Source organism: Schistocerca serialis, chromosome 9 (assembly GCF_023864345.2).
Source record: "Schistocerca serialis cubense isolate TAMUIC-IGC-003099 chromosome 9, iqSchSeri2.2, whole genome shotgun sequence".
NCBI classification, from domain to species: Eukaryota; Metazoa; Arthropoda; class Insecta; order Orthoptera; family Acrididae; genus Schistocerca; species Schistocerca serialis.
The window spans coordinates 50,482,879-50,505,309 of record NC_064646.1 but is presented as its reverse complement, the minus strand read 5'-3'; the positions used below and the strand labels follow the sequence as shown (position 1 = coordinate 50,505,309).

Below are 22,431 nucleotides of genomic sequence, written 5' to 3'. Positions count from 1 at the left end.
TATCTAATGCATAAGTAGCGTAACACCACCAGTGTACGTGTGCTACGGCTTATGACGAATCATCGCGTTTGTGTTTGTTACATCAGGTTTATTCTTATCATGAAACCATTATAGGCAGACGCGTTAACCAGTACGCCACCCTGACGCAGTCTCTTTGCGTAACTGCACGGACTACAGTAGCACGGTGCCGTCCCTACCAAGTGGGCTGAGGCACGAGTGGCAATTTGGACTGAGGAATGATGCGCGCTCTGGTAGTCCTTGCAGCTGTGCCAGTGTGGTGTGATGGTTAGCATATCCGCCTAATGAGCAAGAGACCCAGTTTCAAATCCTTTTCATACAATTTTTCATTCATCACTTCAGTCTACGATAGATCATCATAAATCTTTGGGACATGAGAAGGCCTCTGGAAGCATATTCTATCATCTGTTGAAAGCATCCGCGCCTGGGTTTCAGGCAGGATCCTCCATTTCGTTAGATGGTGAGGTGCTATTCTAATGCAGTTGGAGAGCCTCTGCACTGCTGTTCGGCTTTGGGGAAATACCAAGTGAGCTGAGGCGTGAATGGGAATTTGGACTGCTGGGGCAGGCCATGCGTTTCTACAAAGCCACTGTAACAGGATGGTACCCAGGGCGCCCGCTCATTACGCTGATGTGTTCACTACTACACTGTACAAATTTTTCAATCTGCACAAATACATCAGTTAGCATAAACAATTGATTCCTAGCCAAGACGGTGTTCTTTCTAGCAAAGGCTCGCCATGTCAGCCATCGCTTATCAACAATCCCTGTAGCCGAGGGACAAAGTTGTGAACAGCACTGTATGGTCTGTTCAGTAGGTATGGTGAAAAACTGACGTCACCTGCTGTCTTTTCGTATCCCCAACGAGGTCGTAGGATCGCGGTAGACTCGGGGTTTCAGGCAGCCACACAACCGATGATGACACGGGACGGACTGAGGTCTGGGGACCTGGGAGGCCAAGCGTGGCGGACGTGGAGGCTCAGAGCGCGATCCTCACCAAGCGATGTGCGCAAGAGGTCCCTCTCAGTTGTGGCAAGGCACGTGTTTCAATTTCTTCTTCCCTGCCTACATTATACCGTGAGTTAGTGCATTTTAAAATGTTAGAGAACTTTTCGGCAACTTTGTATCTGCACCTAAAACTGCATCATTATCAAACCTTTGTCTAGTGCGTGGCAGAGGGCACTTTCCAAAGTAGTAGATATTGGGGTTTCTTCCCGATCTAGGCACGTATGGAGCGCAGAAACAATGACTGTATAAATACCTTTGTGGACACTGTAATTCATCTAATCTCGCCGTCACGAAACCTACGGGAGAGATACATTGTGGCAGAGGGCACTTTCCAAAGTAGTAGATATTGGGGTTTCTTCCCGATCTAGGCACGTATGGAGCGCAGAAACAATGACTGTATAAATACCTTTGTGGACACTGTAATTCATCTAATCTCGCCGTCACGAAACCTACGGGAGAGATACATTGTAGGCTGCAGTACATTATTACAGCTGCCTTTCTCTGCATACGTTCACCATCAAGTGTTGGCTGCATTTTGTACCGTCCCATACACTTGAGCGATACTCTAGGATGGGTCGCACAACTGATTTATGATCAATCTCCTTCGTAGACTGATTTCATTTCCCTAGAATTCTATCACCGAACCAAAGACTGCCTCCTGCTTTACCTACCGCTGAGCCTATGTGATCTTTCCATTTCATATCCTTACAAAGTACTAAGGAATTTGTATGAGTTGACCAATTTCAACTGTGACTCGTAGATACTGTTATCATAGAATACTACTTTTGTCGTTTTATGGAACGCTCAGTTTTACATTTCCGAAAATATGAAGCAAGTTGTCTACCTTTGCACCACATTTAAATCTTATCAAGGTCGGACTGAATACAACTGTATCATTCGCGAAAACTCTGAGGATATTATTAATACCGTCCACAAGATAATTAACAAAGAGCACGAACAGCAAGGATCTTACCACACTTCTGTGAACCACACCTGAAGTTAATTCCATACCTGCCGACGATAACATTCTACGCCCTCCTTTATCAAAAATCCTCATTCCAGCCACAAATTTTGCTTGATAAACCATACTATCGTACTTTTGACAATAAGCTAATAAGCGTTTGATATTGAGTCAAATGCTTCTCGAAATCGAGACATACTCCATCGACTTGACTGACTTAGTCCATGGCTTTCATGACGTCATGCGAGAAAAGTGCGAGTTCTGTTTCAAATGATCCATGTTTTCGGAAGCCATGCCGATAGTCGCACGGCAAGCGTGCGACGGTTATGTAAAGTCTGATAAATAAGAATTTTAATGAATTTTAATTCACGTTATCTGTTCATTTTTAGCGATATAATGAAGCAGTGGTGTAAGGCGTGGTCGCGTGATAAAATGTGGTTTACTTCACTCTCACTGAAGAATCTCTCGGTAATTACGCAGTCACTACTTTGTGCTCCCAACAGCGGATGCTTCAATTGTATTCATACCTCGCAACTAGGGCCCGATTTCATATGTACATAAATATTTTCGTTTTAAGTAATTTTCGTTCTTTCTGTAGTTTTCTACATAATTCATAACATTTGGAGTCTGAAAATGTAACTTTCATTTCCCATATTTTCCCATATTTCAAAGTTTAGTTTATATTTTTCACATTTTAAAGTTTAGTCCATATTTTTGTATCGGAATTGCACAAATCAATATTTCCAAAGCTACGTTATATGAAGCTGATCTTTTTAAGGCGTAACAGCGTAACAGCAGTAAAGAATTCATTAAATAATGCTTCACAGCGCGATTCCTGGCCCCGGGATGGACAAGCCGGAAACACAAATCTCACTGTGCAAAGCATCCTAAGTCTTTCAGATACCCTGAAAACCTTTAAGTGTTGCTTCCCACAGGTTATGGGAAGAGGGAACAAAGTAAACGCTATTCCGGACAGTGAAGCATTGAAATCATGTTTTCGGAGTGGTGGGGAGGGGGGGGGGGTAGCAGTTTTTGACATGTTGTCCACTGCTGTCAACATCCCGTTCCCTACCAGTCATCTCCTGTAGCGGAAATGTCTCACCAAGGTTACGAGCATTCGTGGCAGCACATTTATAAACACGCTGTTGTCAAGTTTCTTTGTAATAATGAACACGATATTCAATTAAGGCAGCTAAAACGCAATTTATTTCGATGCCGAAGGTTGTTGGTAATCTCGACGTCCGTGAAATCTACCAGTCGAAACGAGAGTGTAAGAGCTCACTAAGAAGTTTACAGACGATACGTTATAAACCATCTTCGTCGTAGATAATTACATGATTTCTGTTCCTCCACTTCTTCTACACTCCTGGAAATTGAAATAAGAACACCGTGAATTCATTGTCCCAGGAAGGGGAAACTTTATTGACACATTCCTGGGGTCAGATACATCACATGATCACACTGACAGAACCACAGGCACATAGACACAGGCAACAGAGCATGCACAATGTCGGCACTAGTACAGTGTATATCCACCTTTCGCAGCAATGCAGGCTGCTATTCTCCCATGGAGACGATCGTAGAGATGCTGGATGTAGTCCTGTGGAACGGCTTGCCATGCCATTTCCACCTGGCGCCTCAGTTGGACCAGCGTTCGTGCTGGACGTGCAGACCGCGTGAGAAGACGCTTCATCCAGTCCCAAACATGCTCAATGGGGGACAGATCTGGAGATCTTGCTGGCCAGGGTAGCTGACTTACACCTTCTAGAGCACGTTGGGTGGCACGGGATACATGCGGACGTGCATTGTCCTGTTGGAACAGCCAGTTCCCGTGCCGGTCAAGGAATGGTAGAACGATGGGTTCGATGACGGTTTGGATGTACCGTGCACTATTCAGTGTCCCCTCGACGATCACCAGTGGTGTACGGCCAGTGTAGGAGATCGCTCCCCACACCATGATGCCGGGTGTTGGCCCTGTGTGCCTCGGTCGTATGCAGTCCTGATTGTGGCGCTCACCTGCACGGCGCCAAACACGCATACGACCATCATTGGCACCAAGGCAGAAGCGACTCTCATCGCTGAAGACGACACGTCTCCATTCGTCCCTCCATTCACGCCTGTCGCGACACCACTGGAGGCGGGCTGCACGATGTTGGGGCGTGAGCGGAAGACGGCCTAACGGTGTGCGGGACCGTAGCCCAGCTTCATGGAAACAGTTGCGAATGGTCCTCGCCGATACTCCAGGAGCAACAGTGTCCCTAATTTGCTGGGAAGTGGCGGTGCGGTCCCCTACGGCACTGCGTAGGATCCTACGGTCTTGGCGTGCATCCGTGCGTCGCTGCGGTCCGGTCCCAGGTCGACGGGCACGTGCACCTTCCGCCGACCACTGGCGACAACATCGATGTACTGTGGAGACCTCACGCCCCACGTGTTGAGCAATTCGGCGGTACGTCCACCCGGCCTCCCGCATGCCCACTATACGCTCTCGCTCAAAGTCCGTCAACTGCACATACGCTTCACGTCCACGCTGTCGCGGCATGCTACCAGTGTTAATGACTGCGTTGGAGCTCCGTATGCCACGGCAAACTGGCTGACACTGACGGCGGCGGTGCACAAATGCTGCGCAGCTAGCGCCATTCGACGGCCAACACCGCGGTTCCTGGTGTGTCCGCTGTGCCGTGCGTGTGATCATTGCTTGTACAGCCCTCTCGCAGTGTCCGGAGCAAGTATGGTGGGTCTGACACACCGGCGTCAATGTGTTCTTTTTTCCATTTCCAGGAGTGTATTTAATCATTCTATTGGAATGCGCAACAGTAAGGCCTTACAATCAAGCGGGCTATTTCATGCCAGCGATGCGAACAGTAAGCCTGCAGCTTTAAACGTTTCCTCACTGTTACACTCGAGTGTATAGTTCAACGCCCAACGTCTGACGCGCGCCTGCACAAGTAGTAGGCATAACTTCAAGTCTGTGTCATTCACTGTTGATAACGACGAGGTTTGCCGCTAAGCGTCATTTGTTATTCACGCATATACGTTCTTTCAAGTGTAAAAGTTGCGTATCGCAGTCTGTGTGCGTGTGGTTTTTTATACGCACATAAAATGCCGAAGGACAAGCAACGGTAGTATTTCATAGTGAAAAAATATACTGAAGATTTCCCAAACCAGTCTTTGAGTGCAGATTTTAAAGTAGTGTTTTGTAATGCTTGTGAAAAGTCCGTGTCGACTGAGCAACGGTTTCTAATATCACAGCACAATTCTACCACAAAACATAAGTTAAATATTACAAGAAAGAATGAATTCAAACAACAATTTTTTCTGATGTAACAGCCAGTGGCTCCCTATGTTCTACTTTCTCGAAATATTTATGTTATGGCGTGGTTTTTGGAGACATACCTTTATGCACATTAAACAACCCAGTATTTAAAAACTTCCTAGAGAATTATCCAAGCAAACATATTCCTAAGGAATATACGCTTAGAAAAAACTATGTCAACAGCATTTACGAGGATTGTTTGGCGTCGATTCGAGACGTAATTCAGGATAGTCCTATATGGGTCGGAATCGACGAGACTACGGACACTCGAGGTCAGTGCGTTGGCGATGTAGTAATGCAGGTGATGCATTGGTTAATGTAACTGCCTAGTCAGTAGGAGATCGTGGGTTCGAATCCCAGTCCGGCGCACATTTTAACTCGTCGATACCCATTCCGCATAATGTCCGTATGCAGCTGATATATCAGTTTCTTCCCTTCCTTTCATTTCTCTCCCTTCAACCTTGAATGTATATAATATGTATCGCAGCCGCGGATTCCACCTGGTGTCTGTTCTTTTGGGCATGTTCCAAATGAACAGATGCCACACATTCATACAGCTGATTCCTCGTTGTGCTGTGATTCCACAACCACCAGGGCAGCACGAAGGGCATGACCGGACACTGTGGATAATTACTGGCGATAGGTGAGCATGGGGATCGGCTGAGGACCGTGCCAAGATGGTCCTCGCATTTTGCCCAGTAAGCAGGAGATCCAAGGTTCGAATCCCAGTGTGGCACGTTTCCTCTGCCGGTCCGGATGCAGCTGATATCGTCAGTTCCTTCCCTTGCTTTCCTTTCTCCCCTCTCCACCTTCAATTTACACAGTACTGTCACACTGCCTTGGGCGCTAGCAGTGCGAGACTCCAGATCCTGCCACCAGTGTTTCTACGGGAATGCTCTTGGTTTTGGCCTCCAAATGAAGACGCTGGCTTCGTACCCTGCGGCCGGTGGTGGGTATATGTGAACGTTACCACGGTCGTCTCACTATGATGACTTACCAGAATGTCGCTTCAGGCTTGTACACCTTTGGTCTGCTCGTTGGGTGTTTATCTGTGACTCATATTTCATTGGTCTTGCCTGGGATGCTTTAAACAGGGTTTCTTGGTTGTGTGTGTTTCGGGCCAAAACGAAAAAAAACCGAATCTTTATTTTACGTACACAGTGTAGTGCGACGCTTATCATTGTACACGTCTGTATGTGTTCCATCAGATCTTCTACTGTACAGTTTAAATAAAGAGCACAAAATCGAATACACAACAGAAGCCAGCGGACCGTCCTGTTATATCCTCGCGCAATGTCTCTTCGTGACTGCAAAAAATACAAGTACCATATCTTTTCCTTATTTTATATACAGAAAGGAAGACTTTGAAAGGAATATACACTGATGGAAAGAAAATCGCAACACAAAGAAGGAGTCGTGCTACATAAACTACACTTTGTAGGTGTGTTTCTACATTTGAAACATCTACATCTACATCCATACTCCGCAAGCCACCTGACGGTGTGAGGCAGAGGGTACCTTGAGTACCTCCATCGGTTCTCCCTTCTATTCCAGTCTCGTATCGTTCGTGGAAACAAAGATTCTCGGTATGCCTCTGTGTGGGCTCTAATCTCTCTGATTTTATCCTCATGGTCTCCTCGCGAGATATACGTAGGAGGCAGCAATATACTGCTTGACTCCTCGGTGAAGGTATGTTCTCGAAACTTCAACAAAAACCCGTACCGAGGTACTGAGCGTCTCTCCTGCAGAGTCTTCCACTGGAGTTTATCTATCATTTCCGTAACGCTTTCGCGATTACTAAATGATCCTGTAACGAAGCTTGCTGCTCTCCGTTGGATTCTCTCTATCTCTTCTATCAACCCTATCTGGTACGGATCCCACACTGGCGAGCAGTATTCAAGCAGTGGGCGAACAAGCATTCTGTAACCTACTTCCTTTGTTTTCGGATTGCATTTTCTTAGGATTCTTCCAATGAATCTCAGTCTGGCATCTGCTTTACCGACGATCAACTTTATATGATCATTCCATTTTAAATCACTCCTAATGCGTACTCCCAGATAGTTTATGGAATTAACTGCTTCCATTTGCTGACCTGCTGTTTTGTAGCTGAATGATAAGAGATCTTTCTTTCTATGTATTCGCAGCACATTACACTTGTCTACATTGAGATTCAATTGCCATTCCTTGTACCATGAGTCAATTCGCTGCAGATCCTCCTGCATTTCAGTACAGTTTTCCATTGTTACAACCTCTCGATATACCACAGCATCATCCGCAAAAAGCCTCAGTGAACTTCCGATGTCATCCACAAGGTCATTTATGTATATTGTGAATAGTAACGGTCCTACGACACTCCCCTGCGGCACACCTGAAATCACTCTTACTTCGGAAGACTTCTCTCCATTGAGAATGACATGCTGCGTTCTGTTATCTAGGAACTGTTCAATCCAATCACACAATTGGTCTGATAGTCCATATGCTCTTACTTTGTTCATTAAACGACTGTGGGGAACTGTATCGAACGCCTTGCGGAAGTCAAGAAACACGGCATCTACCTGTGAACCCGTGTCTGTGGCCCTCTGAGTCTCGTGGACGAATAGCGCGAGCTGGGTTTCACACGACCGTCTTTTTCGAAACCCATGCTGATTGCTACAGAGTAGATTTCTGGTCTCCAGAAAACTCATTATACTCGAACATAATACGTGTTCCAAAATTCTACAACTAAGATGATGTCTGTTCAAATTTCGCGCCAGTCGTCTAAGAGTGGCGCTGATAACGCTACCATGAGGACGCAAGTCACGTTTGCTTTACATACTCGCTGCAGCAGTCGTGGGCGTTAGTTGCCTCTGAGGCTGAACGTGTCGAGCTGATCATGGCCGAGAAAGCCATTAAAGCGACGAAGATGCCGTTACCAGCACCTCTCTGAGTTTTATCGAAGTCGTGTAATAGGGCTACGAGAAGCTGGATGTTCCTTCCTCGAAACTGCAGAAGACTCGGCAGGAATGTAGCCACTGTTCATGACTGCTGGCAGCGGCGGCCACGAGAGTGTACAGTAGGGAGAAGACGGCCACGTGGCAATACCGACAGGGAACACCGTCGTGTTCGGCGTGTGGCTATCGCGCTTCGTACTGCACCTGCAGCACCAGTGACACAACAAACTCTTACAAACCGGTTACTTCAAGGAAAGTTCCGAGTTAGATGTCCTGTAGCGTATGTTCCAGTGACCCCAAGCCGCCACCATCTGCGACGGTGTGAAACGAAAGCTAGCTGGAGGGCAGGCTGGGGAGCTGTTAACGTTCCCTGTTGAGAGCTTGTTCTCCCTCGGTGCCAGTCACAATCGTGTGTTGGTCAGAAGTAGGCCATCTGAGGAGCCGCGCCGAACCAGCCCGCGTGCTCGACGCACTGGAGCTACACCTACAGCTACGGTGTGGAGTGCGGTTTCGTGTCGAGCAGGAGCACCTCGCGGTTATCCCACGCACCCTGATTGCGAAATTGTAACTCAGTCTTGAATCGACCAGTTGTGCTGCCATTCATGTACAGCATTCCAGGGGGCTGTTTCCAACAGGATAACGGCTGTTATAACCCAACATGTGTCGCAGTTTGCCTCGGCCTGTCTCTAGACGAGCACTTATAGGATATCATCGAAAGGCAACTCCAGCGTCGTCCACTGACACCATTAACCGTCCCTGTACAGAGCGAGCAAGTGCAGTGGGCACTGAACTCCATCCCACAGACTGACACCCGGCACCTGTGTACACGTAACACAGTGCAGACAAGACTGCACGCTTGTATCCAACGTTCTGGTGGCTACACCGATTATTAATGTACCAGCATTTCACATTTGCAATTGCTTATCGTGCGCTTACATTAACCTGTGATTACTTAAGTATGTCACTTAGGCAAATGTATTTCTGAAATTTCATTTCCCTACATTACTTACTTTTTTGTGTTTCCGTTTTTTCGTCAATATATTCGAAAATCATTATTATTTACAAGCTTCAGCAGCTATGAAAGCTTTCAATTGTTGATTTTAAAGTGCCTTACGAGAAAGTTCTGTCTTGGCACTTTATTTCCCATTTCCTCGCTCATAGAATTTTCGTATCTTTTCTCATGCTCTCAAAGAATATTAAGCGAGGTCTTCTGAGAAATATTTGTCCTTAATGAGTTCCGTAAACAGTTGGAGGATTATCCTTTCGTCCGGATAGTGATGTGTGTATCCATACAAACCAAGTATCCTAGATTCAATTTTGAATATAATGTCTGGCTCTCCATATAAACCACAGACTTCTGCGTTTTTCGACATTTAGCTGTCGTTTTATCTTGGGTTCCTCCAAAGAACTTTCTCAAAATTTACCTCTCAAAGATTTTTAGTTTCACCTTCTCAGATTTTATTGACGTCTAATTTTCACAGGCGTAAATATTACAGCATTATAATCTTGCTGAGGTTCAAAGCTCCTCTTTCTATTTTTTCTGAGTCTGCAAAACACATTGTGTAAGAAACAGAAATATACAGTGTTTTGCAGAAGTCAGTTATTAAATACCAAAAAAATGCGAGAACGGATATTATAAGAATTTAATAAATGTGAATCTTTGAATTTATTGAGATGACTCTCATATTTTCCGTTATGTCCAACAGTGCTGCATATGCCAGCACGTCAAACCTGTGTTCCCGTTTCTCCCCCCCCCCCCCCCCCCCCCCCCCAAGAAGTGGACTGCCGGTTCTTCATTGGGCGCCTCCGCAGGTGACACATCACATATAGAGAAACTGGGAAATATTTTCCACGGAGGACCATAACCAGCAGGTGCTGCTTTGCAGATATAAACTGGATAAATCAGAAATCTGACAACCAAGGGGTAGGATTTAGGGTACATATGAAATCTGTATAAAGCTGAAGAGCCAAAGAATCTGGTACACATGACTAATATCGTGTATCCCCCCCGCGAGAAGCAGAAGTGCCGCAACACCACGTGACATGAACTAGAGTAATGTCTGAAGTAATCCTGGAGGGAACTGACATCATGAATCATCCAGGGCTGTCCATAAACCAGTAAGAGTACGGGGGTATGGATTTCTCTTCTGAACAACACGTTGCAACGTATCCCAGATATGCGCAATAATGTTCGAGTTTGGTGGCCAGCGGAAGTATTTAAACTGAGAAGAGTGTTCCTGGAGTCACTCTGTAGTAATTCGGGGACGTGTGTGGTGTCGCATTGTCCTGCTGGAAATACCCAAGTTCGTCGAAATGCACAATAGATATGAATGGATGCAGATGATCAGACAGAATGTGTCACCTGTCAGCGTCGTACCTAAACGTATCAGAGGTCCCATATCACTCCAACTGCTCACGCACCACACCATTACAGAGCCTCCGCCAGCTTGAACAGTCCCCTGCTGACATGGAGGATCCGTGGATTCATGAGGTTGTCTCCATACCCGTACACTTCCATACTCTCGATACAATTTGAAACGAGACTCATCCGACCAGGCCACATCTTTCCAGCCATCAGCAGTCCAATGTTGACTGGCCCAGGCGAAGGGTAAGCTCTGTGTTGTGCAGTCATGAAGTGTACACGAGTGGCCCTTCGGCTCCGAAAGCCCATGTCGATTACGTTTCACTGAATGGTTCGCACGCTGACACCTGTTGATGGCCCAGCATTGAAATCTGCAGCAATTAGCGGAAGGGTCACGTTGAACGATTCTCTTCAGTCATTGTTGGTCCCATTCTTGCAGGATTTTTTTCCGGCCATAGCCAAGTCTGAGATTTTATGTTTTACCGGATTGCTGATATTCACGGTAAGCTCGTGAAATGGTCGTACGCAAAAATCCCGACTTCACCACTATCTCGGAGATGCTGTCTCTCTTAGCTCGTGCGCCGACTGTAACACGAAGTTCAGACTCACTTAAATCTTGATAACCTGCCATTGTAGCAACAGTGACAGATCTAACAACTGCGCCAGACACTTGTCTTATACAGGCTTTGCCGACCGCAGCGCCGTATTTTGCCTGTTTACATATCTCTGTATTTGAATACGTATGCCTATACCAGTTTCTTTGGCGCTTCAGTGTAGTATGATGTGAACTGCAACTGACGCAGTCTCCAGATACACAGTACGTAATGCTGTAAATAATGTTTATACCCTCCCACATTTGGCGTTTTATTAAGTGCAATAAGGGGATGACATGGTGACCATAAAAAAGATCCCCATCCGGTAGCACCGCCTACTTCGTACTTCACTGTTGGCGTTGCAAATGATGGCGCGTGCCGTTTTGCAGACGTTCATCAAACCCAAACCCTTAAATCTGACTGTCAAAGGATAGAGCGTGATTCATCACTCCAGACCACTCGTTTCCAGTCCCCCAGTGTTCATCGTTCGCTTTCCTTACACCACCTCAAGAATCGCTTAGCGTTGAGCGTAGAAATGTGTGGCTACCCTTGTAGCCCATTCTTCTCTACGCACAGCCAGTGTGTCAGTTTGACTCCTGGTAACACTTTGGAACTCGCGAGTGATGCCTTCCACAGATTTTATGTGATTGTTTAATTTCCCCCCCCCCTTCTCTGTTTAATTCCCCCTCCCCCTTCTCCTCGCAGTGCTCGACCGACCCGGTCCTTCGGTACATAACGTCCGCTTGACCTTGTTTTAGCTGTGCTGGTTCCTTCGCGTTTCAATTTGGCAACCACGTCGCCAGTAGTTGACTTGGGCAGCCTTAGAAGACTTTAAATGTCCCTCATGGATCTGTTGCTCAAGTGACATCCAGTGACCGGTTCACATTCGAAGATAACGAGTTCTCCTGACCGACAAATTCCGCTGTTGTTATTATACAGGCGGCTGCGCCTGTCGCGACGTATAATGGTCAGTTCCGTGTTACACTTGGGTGTCCAGATACGCTACTTTTGATCAGATAGTGTATACGGATTTTGGATCTCCTCGGTATAATTTTGTGAACAATGCCTGAGACGAACTAACAAGGGCCTGTTTCTGAGCTTCGGTCAGATTGTACGGAATTCTTCGGGAAGAGGTCTTTTTCACCGCTAAATCTTCGTGCAATATCGGACGTACTGCACACTTCGATAAGCATAAGACTATCTGTCTCACGGTACGACACATGGCGATCCTCTCTCGTCATGTTACGCACGAAATGGATGCTTTTTTGAACAACTGTAAGTAGTGAGTGACATATTACCGAAAGCTGGGCGATCTGATCCGAGACACTGACACTGAATTAAACACTAACGAAAGTCGTAAAAGAGTCAATCAACAAAACTGTTGACATGAAATTTCCATACCTTCAGAACATTGTTTTGTTGAATCGCGCTGTATATGCAGACAAAAACAGATAACTAATTTTAAAACAGCAATATTATGTTACATATCAATTATGAAAACTTAAATGGTAACTCTCGTGGATGAGAGTAGTAACTGTTTCTTGATAGTAAATAAACTGCTGCCAATTAAAACTGCAATATCATGAATGCGGCATGCACCGAACGTCAAATTAGCAAGAACTGCAGTATAGACACATGCATTAAAGCAAAACCATACAGAGTAGGTAGATGTAATCCCATCTGCGTTCTTTATACACACTCTCGTGCTCCGAGAAAGAAGAAAGGTAAAAACTGTATATATATAATTTTGTATAGCAGATAGTATGAAGATTTGTTTTAGCACTAATTTTAATCATGTAACGACATCTATTGTGACACACTTTCCCAGCAAAGTTAATCGTCGTCCACATACAGCTTGAGTTGTTCAAGACTTCCTGCGTAATGTTCGGACACTCCCATGACCGGCTTGCTCCCCGGATTTGTCCCCTATAGAGCATGTGTGGAACCAGCTGAAACGCCGGATGTCTCTGTGTCAGTCTTTACATGTTTTAGTTAGAAGTGTTCATCCTTCAGGACAACTTCAGGCATCTAATCAACTCGATGCCGGACCATGTTGCGGCATGTATTGCAGTAAAAGGTGCTCCATGCACTATCCATGTGCCACTGTATTTGTCTACTTGTACTGACTGTATCTGTCTTTATTTTGGGATAAAATGAATGTCTCATCTGAATCATTATGTTCAATAACTTTCGATCTGATACTCTCCTCTTCATGCACTATTTTCAATGCTTCAGAGTGTATAAGGAAATATTATGTAGTGTGTTTCTGATTTAGAACTCGCATTTGAATAGTGTCTCTTTATGAGGGGATACTGTTATGCGTCGCACAAGAAGGGGACACGTCTACCGTGTCTGAATTTGTTGGTGGCAGAATCATAGCAGAGCGAGACTGTGGATCTTCATTTTGCGATATTGCTGCTCCTGTTGGTCGGGATACGACAGTTGTCATGCGAATACGGAAGCGATAGGTTTAGGAGGGCCGTTCTCAACGCCACGTGACCTTAAGGGCCCACCGTATCTAGCGCCCAAAAGGATAGAAGTATTGTTTGTTTGTTCGTGCAGGATCGTGAAGTCACATCACGTAACTTGCTTCAGAAAATGGGTTTGTACGCGGCAAGACACGCATCCACATGGGCAGTGCGCCGCCGTTTGGACCACCACGGACTGCCAGCATGGTGACCACTGCCGCAATTTCTGCGCCACGAATACTTTCCACAGGAGTGGTCCGGCGATTTCTTTTCAGTCGGTCCTGCTTGTGCATACAGCATCAAAAACGATCTATCTGCGTGTGGAGTATCCAAGGAGAACGAACATTGCCAGATTCCATTCGTCACGGTCATACTGGACCGCCACATGGTGTGACTGTACGGAGTGCCATTGGTTACACAACCTCTAATTCGAATAGCCGGTAATTTGCACAGTAACGATTACGTTTCTGACGTATTAAAGCCCTTCGCCATTGAGCTGTTCCATGACCTATCGGTAAACTGCAGCACGTTTTTGAGACAAAGATACTGGTGTACGGAACTTGCCATCGAGAGGGCGCGCTTGTGCTGGAAAGGGGGGATGTGACAGTACGGCGCTGGGCGAAGCGGAGGGAGATGCAGACTGAAGCGGTGCGGTGTTAGACCGTGGCCTTCTGGCTTCCAAGGCTCCTGCGTTCGATAGACGACGTCGCGGTCACACAAGACGCGGGCCGAGAAGGGTGTGACGCTGGTCGGGACGTCTGGTTGGATCGCAGCCGAACAGACGGAATGGTCTGGTCTGCTGCAGCAAGATCGGCTGTTGGAAGTGTGACGTGCTGCAGTTGCGTCCGCTGACATCGCTGCTGCCGCCACCAAGATCAGCTGTCTTCAGCGCCGACTAGGAATCCGGTGAAGACGTACTTGGTGTGGATTTCTTCGAACTAAGGTCCGTTTCTGTGGTACATTGCAGTGGTGGTTCAAATGGCTCTGAGCACTATGCGACTTAACTTCTGAGGTCATCAGTCCCGTAGAACTTAGAACTAATTAAATCTAACTAACCTAAGGACATCACACACACATCCATGCTCGAGGCAGGATTCGAACCTGCGACCGTAGCGGTCGCTCGGCTCCAGACTGTAGCGCCCAGAACCGCTCGGCCACTCCGGCCGGCTGCAGTGGTGGTCGATGCAGGTTAATTCAAAGGCTATTTCATGGCCCCGCAGTACTGTCCCCATCAGAATCATGATAATCGCTACTTGCACTGTGGATAACAGATATTTTACCAAGTTCTGTAGAGTGGTTCTGCTCAGCCTCCCTGTGTTGTTAAGTATTCCCGGATTCGTGGTACTTGTGTCCACTCAGAGGTATCCTATGTGTGGTAGATCCTTATACCCATGTCTACCTGGTCCTTAAGCTGCGGCTTCCGGTGGTATTGACGTTGTTAAATATTTTCTGTGTAGGATATTCGTGCTGTGGATATTGATTTCACCGTCGTATTTGTGCATCTTGAACTGAGAGGACCTGCTTGATGGGGACCGCTCTGTTGTGTACCTTACTTCTTTTCATGGGAACATTACAAATTATCAGGTAAGATAGTGACGCATTCGTCCTGGGCTGTGAGTGTTCAATTCAAAAGCAGTGTGAGAGAGCTTGCTTAAATTTTCTGGCACTTTCTGGTACGTCTGTACGCTCTCTTCTCCCATGTTAAAATTTGTCATTAGTCTAACCTGACCTCTTTCTGGACCTCCTCACGAGTTGTTTACTATTCCCGGGGAAGTAGAGGCAGATAACGTCTTAACACTAATTATTCACTGTGTTCTTGGCTCGCTCATCTGAAGATTTTGTTTCGTCGATCTGTCCTAAGCTAAACTCACACCCGATATAGCGGTCAGAGCCTTGAATTGGTATTTAATTGCCATGCGTATTTCAAAGAGAGTATTTTGTGTGTTATAGACATGTTATGGTCCCGTGCTTATTCTAAAGGCAAGTGCGAGGGTTCGGTTGACCAGCCGGTGCCCAAAATAGTTTTATACTCCCGCCAGAGAGGCTAAGGCGGTTTGCACTAATTCTGATGTTGATGTGTTTATGTTACCGCCGTTATTTTGTAACTGCTGTCATTAGTAAATTTTTATTTTGACTTTGATGCAGTTCTTGGAGGACTTGATCCTTCCCCTTTTCAGTGTGTGATTAGTAGAGATAATTATCATTCTTGTAAAGTGTAAAACCTGCTTAATAACTCTTGTTAAATTGCCTTCAGTTTGGGCGATGGTTTGGTATTAGCACTTCAGAATAATTGTTCAGTTGTAATCTCAAAGCTCTAACGAAGCCTAAAGGCTGTTGTTGTGTTTTACTCGAAATATTTTTGTCAGCACTAAAATTGTTTTAAATATTCTCTGAAGATAGGATTTCAGTTTTACGAATGGTGCTTAATTTTCATTTGGGTCTTGAGCAATCAATGAATCGAAGAAAGTGTACCAGCTATGTCATACCTTCGAGGTGTCTGCGCTGCTATCATTCAGCACGATAGCGCAAGACCGCTCGTTGCCGGTGCTATCCTGACCTACCTCGATTATAGACGCTGTGTGTTCGACTGTTGACCTGGCCAACACTTTCTCCAGATCCGTCACCTATCTGACCGTGTAGTTAGTTGCTGAGAGACTGGCAAACCTCCACTCATCACCCACTGCAACTGAGCAGCTGCCACATAGAGTTGAAACATCGTGGAATGACGTACCCTATGATCACTGTTCACTTCGACTCCATGACAAGCCGTGTTAGAACCCTTGTTGCTGTTGTGAGTGGTCGAGTCTGCACAGGATACTGTGGTCAGTGTGCAGTGACCACTTTTCCTCCGAAGTGCCAGGCAGAAGGTGAGGGTTTGCCCACTTTCTGCCGATTGCCGATGCGCTGCGATAGCAGAATCATGACCCACGACCTGCAGTTCTTCTCAAACAATTTTACAGAAACTACTTGGCAAAAAATCATTTTTGCGTTACTTATAGCTTCATATGTCAGCTTCATGATGATGTGCCCATCATTTCGTTAACGGTCATTGTTACTGAGATATTTCCATTTAAGTAAGACAATGCGCAAAATTCGAAAAAGATTTCAACGGAAATTGGGGGGCGCTACGATTTTGTGCTTGATGCATATTACATAATATGTTGCTGCATATGAAATTCAGACAACGTATTGAATTTTTGTTTGGACTTGGCTGCAGGCCTCTATCTGTCACCAATCTCGAGAGAACTGATCTGATGTAGCACACACATTTGTGACTGCAGATGCCAGCGGCAAGCTGGAATGAAGCATCCACAACATTCATCATATTTCATAAACCATTTCAGACTTCGAAATGACTTTTGACAAATGATAGCACACAAGGAGGAGACTATTTTTCCGTATTGTTATTATGCAAAACTTCATTATCTACCATGTTATTTCACTCACTACAGACTTTTCCGACGGAAGAATTTAATATGTAATGGCTAACGATAACTGATGAAATGAGAAATTATGCGCATTTTGGAACAGCAAGTGATCAACAAGTGAAGACATTGCACGCTTATTTTAGCACCGAGAATGTGCTTTTTTTATTAGTTATTGATGTTAACTTTAGTGAGTTGCTCACTTGATAAACTTAATTCTCTCGCAGTTGCGTCTACAGAGTATCTACATCTACATCTACGTAGCTACTCTGTAAGCCACCGTACGGTGTGTGGTGTAGAGTACCCTGTGTGCCACTACTTGTCATTTCCTTTCCCCTTCCACTCGCAAACAGAGCGAGGGAAAGTCGACTATCTATATTCCTCCCTATGAGCCCTAATTTGTAGTGTCTTACATTTGTGGTCCTTACATGCAATATATCTTGGAGGCAACAGAGTCGTTCTGCACTCAGCTTCAAAAGCCAGCTCTCTAAATTTTCTCAGCACTGTTCCTTGAAAAGAACATCACCTTCACTCCAGGGATTCCCATTTGAGTTACCAAAGCATTTCGGTAACACTTGCATGGTGTTTGAGCCGACCAGTAACAAATCTATCAGGCTGCCTCTAAATCGCTTCAACATCTTCCTTCAGTCTGACGTGGTACGGATCCCAAACACTCGAGCAGTACTCAAGAATAAGTCTCACCAGTGGCCTACATGCGGTCTTCTTTACAGGTGAAACATAGTTTCCTAAAATTCTCCCGGTAAACCGCAGTCGACCACTTGTCTTCTCTACCACAGTTATCACGTGGTTCCATTTCGTATCACTTCGCACAACTTGTCAGTCAGGTGGTATTGTGTAAAACTCTGCTGTGTTTCGCCAAGAGAAGCTAATTTTAATTTGATAACAAGAGAAATAGAGGTTTCATTCAAAATTCGCCATTCATGACGCTTCTCTGAAAGTTACAAACGGTTAACAAGGCAGGCGAAAATAATTTGCTGCTTTTTTGCGTTTTCAAAGTGGTTCTTTTTAGAGTCTAACCAAAGCAGAGCATAGAGTAGATTTTGAATGGTCACCGTGCAAGTGCAGGAGTGGAGAGACCCCACTTAATATTTACAAAAGATGTGAGTGTAGCCTTCAGTTTAGAGGGGCACTTCCCTCCGGCGCTCGGTATGTCCCCTACAGCACCTACCGCCAAATCCCACCACCACCGCCAAGCGTGCCCAGCAGATTGGGCGTCTATCGGCCATGTTATTCTGTGCGCACTCTAGCTCTGCGTGCGAGATTTTGCATTCTGTTTACCCCCAAACCGTAGTACTATATATATCATCCTACTATACTGTGTAAGTACACCGCTGGCCATTGAAATTGCTACACCAAGAAGAAATGCAGATGATAAATGGATAATCATTGGACAAATATATTATACTAGAACTGACATGTAATTACATTTTCACGCAATTTGGGTGCATAGATCCTGAGAAATCAGTACCAAGAACAACCACCTCTGGCCGTAATAACGGTCTTGATACGCCTGGGCATTGAGTCAAACAGAGCTTGGATGGCGTGTACAGGTACAGCTGCCCATGCAGCTTCAACACGATACCACAGTTCATGAAGAGCAGTGACTGGCGTATTGTGACGAGCCAGTTGCTCAGCCACCATTGACCAGACGTTTTCAGTTGGTGAGAGATCTGGGGAATGTCCTGACCAGGGCAGCAGTCGAACATTTTCTATATCCAGTAAGGCCTGTACAGGACCTGCAACATGCGGTCGTGCATTATCCTGCTGAAATGTAGGGTTTTGCAGGGATCGAATGAAGCGCAGAGCCATGGGTCGCAACACATCTGAAATGTAACGTCCGCTGTTCAAAGTGCCGTCAACGTGAACTAGAGGTGACCGAGACGTGTAACCAGTGGGACCCCATACCATCACGCCGAGTGATACGCCAATATGGCGATGACGAACACACGCTTCCAATGTGCGTTCACGGCGATGTCGCCAAACACGGATGCGACCATCATGATGCTGTAAACAGAACCTGGATTCACCCGAAAAAACGTTTTGCCATTCGTGCACCCAGGTTCGTCACTGAGTATACCATGGCAGGAGCTCCTGTCTGTGATGCAGCGTCAAGGGTAACCACAGCCATGGTCTCCGAGCTGATAGTCCATGCTGCTGCAAACGTCTTCGAAGTGTTCGAGCAGATGGTTGTTGTCTTGCAAACGTCCCCATCTGTTGACTCAGGGATCGAGACATGGCTGCACGATCCGTTACAGCCATGCGGATAAGATGGCTGCCATCTCGACTGCTAGTGATACGAGGCAGTTGGGATCCAGCACGGCGTTCCGTATTACCCTCCTGAACCCACCGATTCCATATTCTGCTAACAGTCTTTGGATCTCGATCAGCGCGAGCAGTAATGTCGCGATACGATAAACCGCAATCGCGATAGGCTACAATCCGACCTTTATCAAAGTCGTAAACGTGATGGTACGCATTTCTCCTCCTTACGCGAGGCATCACAACAACGTTTCACCAGGCAACGCCGGTCAACTGGTGTTTGTGTATGAGAAATCGGTTGGGAACTTTCCTCATGTCAGCACGTTGTAGGTGTCGCCACCGGCGCCAACCTTGTGTGAATGCTCTGAAAAGCTAATCATTTGCACATCACAGCATCTTCTTCCTGTCGGTTAAATTTCGCGTCTGTAGCACGTCATCTTCGTGGTGTAGCAATTTTAATGGCCAGTAGTGCAGAACGCGTCGCATGCCCCTATTCGACATGCTGCAGCTTTAACGGCCGGCCGGCCAGCCAGGCCAGCGGCGCGGCGCGGCGCGGTGCGGGGTGTGTACTGACAGCTTGAGCAGGCTGGGCGAGTGCGCCAGCAGGCGGCCGTCGAAGCCGCGCAGCAGGTTGTTGTTGAGCAGCAGGGTGGTGAGGTTGTGCAGGCCGCGCAGCGCGCCCGCCGACAGCTGCTCCAGCGTGTTGGCGAACAGGAACAGCTTCTGCAGCGCCGGCAGCTGCGCGAACGCGCCGTCGGGCAGCCGCGACAGCAGGTTCTGGCCCAGGTGCAGCTCGCGCAGGCACCACAGCCCGCGCAGCTCCTCCCCGCTCAGCTGCAACACCCACACCCACACCCACACTCTGCTGCCACCGTACACGAACTTACTGGGCGGCAGCCGTCCAACTATATCAAATGAAGGTGGCAGGGGTAAAATACAGGGAGTGAAAGGCTATTTACAATTTGTACAGAAACCAGATGGCAATTACAAGAGTCGAGGGGCATGAAAGGGAAGCAGTGGTTGGGAAGGGAGTGAGACAGGGTTGTAGCCTCTCCCCGATGTTATTCAATCCGTATATTGAGCAAGCAGTAAAGGAAACAAAAGAAAAGTTCGGAGTAGGTATTAAAATCCATGGAGAAGAAATAAAAACTTTGAGGTTCGCCGATGACATTGTAATTCCATCAGAGACAGCAAAGGACTTGGAAGAGCAGTTGAATACAGTGGACAGTGTCTTGAAAAGAGGATATACGATGAACATCAACAAAAGCAAAACGAGGATGATGGAATGTAGTCGAATTAAGTCGGTTGATGCTGAGGGAATTAGATTAGGAAATGAGACACTTAAAGTAGTAAAGGAGTTTTGCTATTTGGGGAGCAAAATAACTGATGATGGTCGGAGTAGAGAGGATATAAAATGTAGATTGGCAAGGGCAAGGAAAGCGTTTCTGAAGAAGAGAAATTTGTTAACATCGAGTATAGATTTAAGTGTGAGGAAGTCGTTTCTGAAAGTATTTGTATGGAGTGTAGCCATGTATCGAAGTGAAACATGGACGTTAAATAGTTTGGACAAGAAAAGAATACAAGCTTTCGAAATGTGGTGCTACAGAAGAATGCTGAAGATTAGACGGGTAGATCACATAAGTAATGAGAAGGTATTGAATGGAATTGGGGAGAAGAGGAGTTTGTGGCACAACTTGACTAGAAGAACGGATCGGTTGGTAGGCCATGTTCTGAGGCATCAACGGATCACCAATTCAGCACTGGACGGCAGCGTGGAGGCTAAAAATCGCAGAGGGAGACCAAGAGATGAATACACTAAGCAGATTCATAAGGATGTAGACTGCACTAGGTACTAGGAGATGAAGAAGCTTGCACAGGATAGAGTAGCATGGAGAGCTTCATCAAACCAGTCTCAGGACTGGAAACCACAACAACAACATCAAATAAAATCGTCATAACTTCTGAACGGCTTCAGTTAGGGCGTTCAAACTGCACGGTTGCCCGTGGGACATGTTAGGAACTACCATCAGTATTACAGTTTCGTTCAGGGACGAAGCCCACTTTCATTTGGGTGCAATCGTCAGTAACCAAAATTGGCACATCTGGGGGGACTGAGAATCCACATTTCGCGATCGAGAGGTCTCTTCACCCTCTGCGGGTGACTGTGCGGCGTGCAATGTCCAGTCACGGAATAATCGGTGCGGTTTTCGTTGTTGGCACGATGACTACCGAAAGGTACGCGACAGTTTTGGAAGATGATTTCACCCCCATTATCCAAAGTGACCCTGACTTCCACAAGATGTGGTTCATGCAAGACGGAGCTTGATCCCCGAAGCAGGAGAGCTTTTTTGATGTCCTAGAGGAGCACTTTGGGAACCCCATTCAGGCTCTAGCGTACCGAGAGGGCACTGGCATGCGCCTCGATTGTCCTCTATATTCTACATAAATTGTAACTTTGTGGTAAGGTCTTATGGGACCAAACTACTTAGGTCATCGGTCCCTAAGCTTACACACTACTTAATCTAACTTAAACTAACTTAAGCTATCGACAACACACATACCCATGACCGAGGGAGGACTCGAACCTTCGTCGGAGAGGGGGGGGGGGGGCGGGGGCGAGCTGCGCGGACCGTGACAAGACGCCTAACACCACGCGGCTACCCGCGCGGCCATATTCTACGGATCTGAAGAAATGTGACTCCTTTCTTTGGGGCTATATTAAAGACAAGGTGTACAGCAATAACCCAAACACCACTGCTGAACTGGAAACAGCCATTCACGAGCTCATCTCCATCATCGACGTTCCGACACTTTGGCGAGTCATGCGGAATTCCGCTGTTCGTCTGCGCCACAACATCGCCAACGATGTCAGGCGTATCGAACCTGTCATAACCTAAATCCGAGTATCTGTAGTGACGTTTACATATTGAGTAAAGCGTGTGCACGCCGTAGTTTGCAACTAATTTAGGTTTTTTGTATAGTTCAGTAATTGTCACCCTGTAAGCTCTCTAATATTTTGGTGATGATCGTCCTAAATTCGGCTTCGTGATGCAGAAAAACGGTTTTTAGAAGAT

The 22,431-nt window shown here is 46.3% G+C and overlaps 1 protein-coding gene across 1 annotated transcript in view; it reads right to left on the bottom strand.

The window, feature by feature from the left end:
- Positions 1–22,431, bottom strand: part of LOC126418839 (carboxypeptidase N subunit 2) — a 160,699-nt gene that overhangs the window by 26,558 nt on the left and 111,710 nt on the right. The window contains exon 8 of the mRNA XM_050085817.1: positions 19,932–20,191. Coding sequence (XP_049941774.1) covers positions 19,932–20,191 — 260 coding nt within the window. The remainder of the gene's footprint in view (positions 1–19,931; positions 20,192–22,431) is intronic.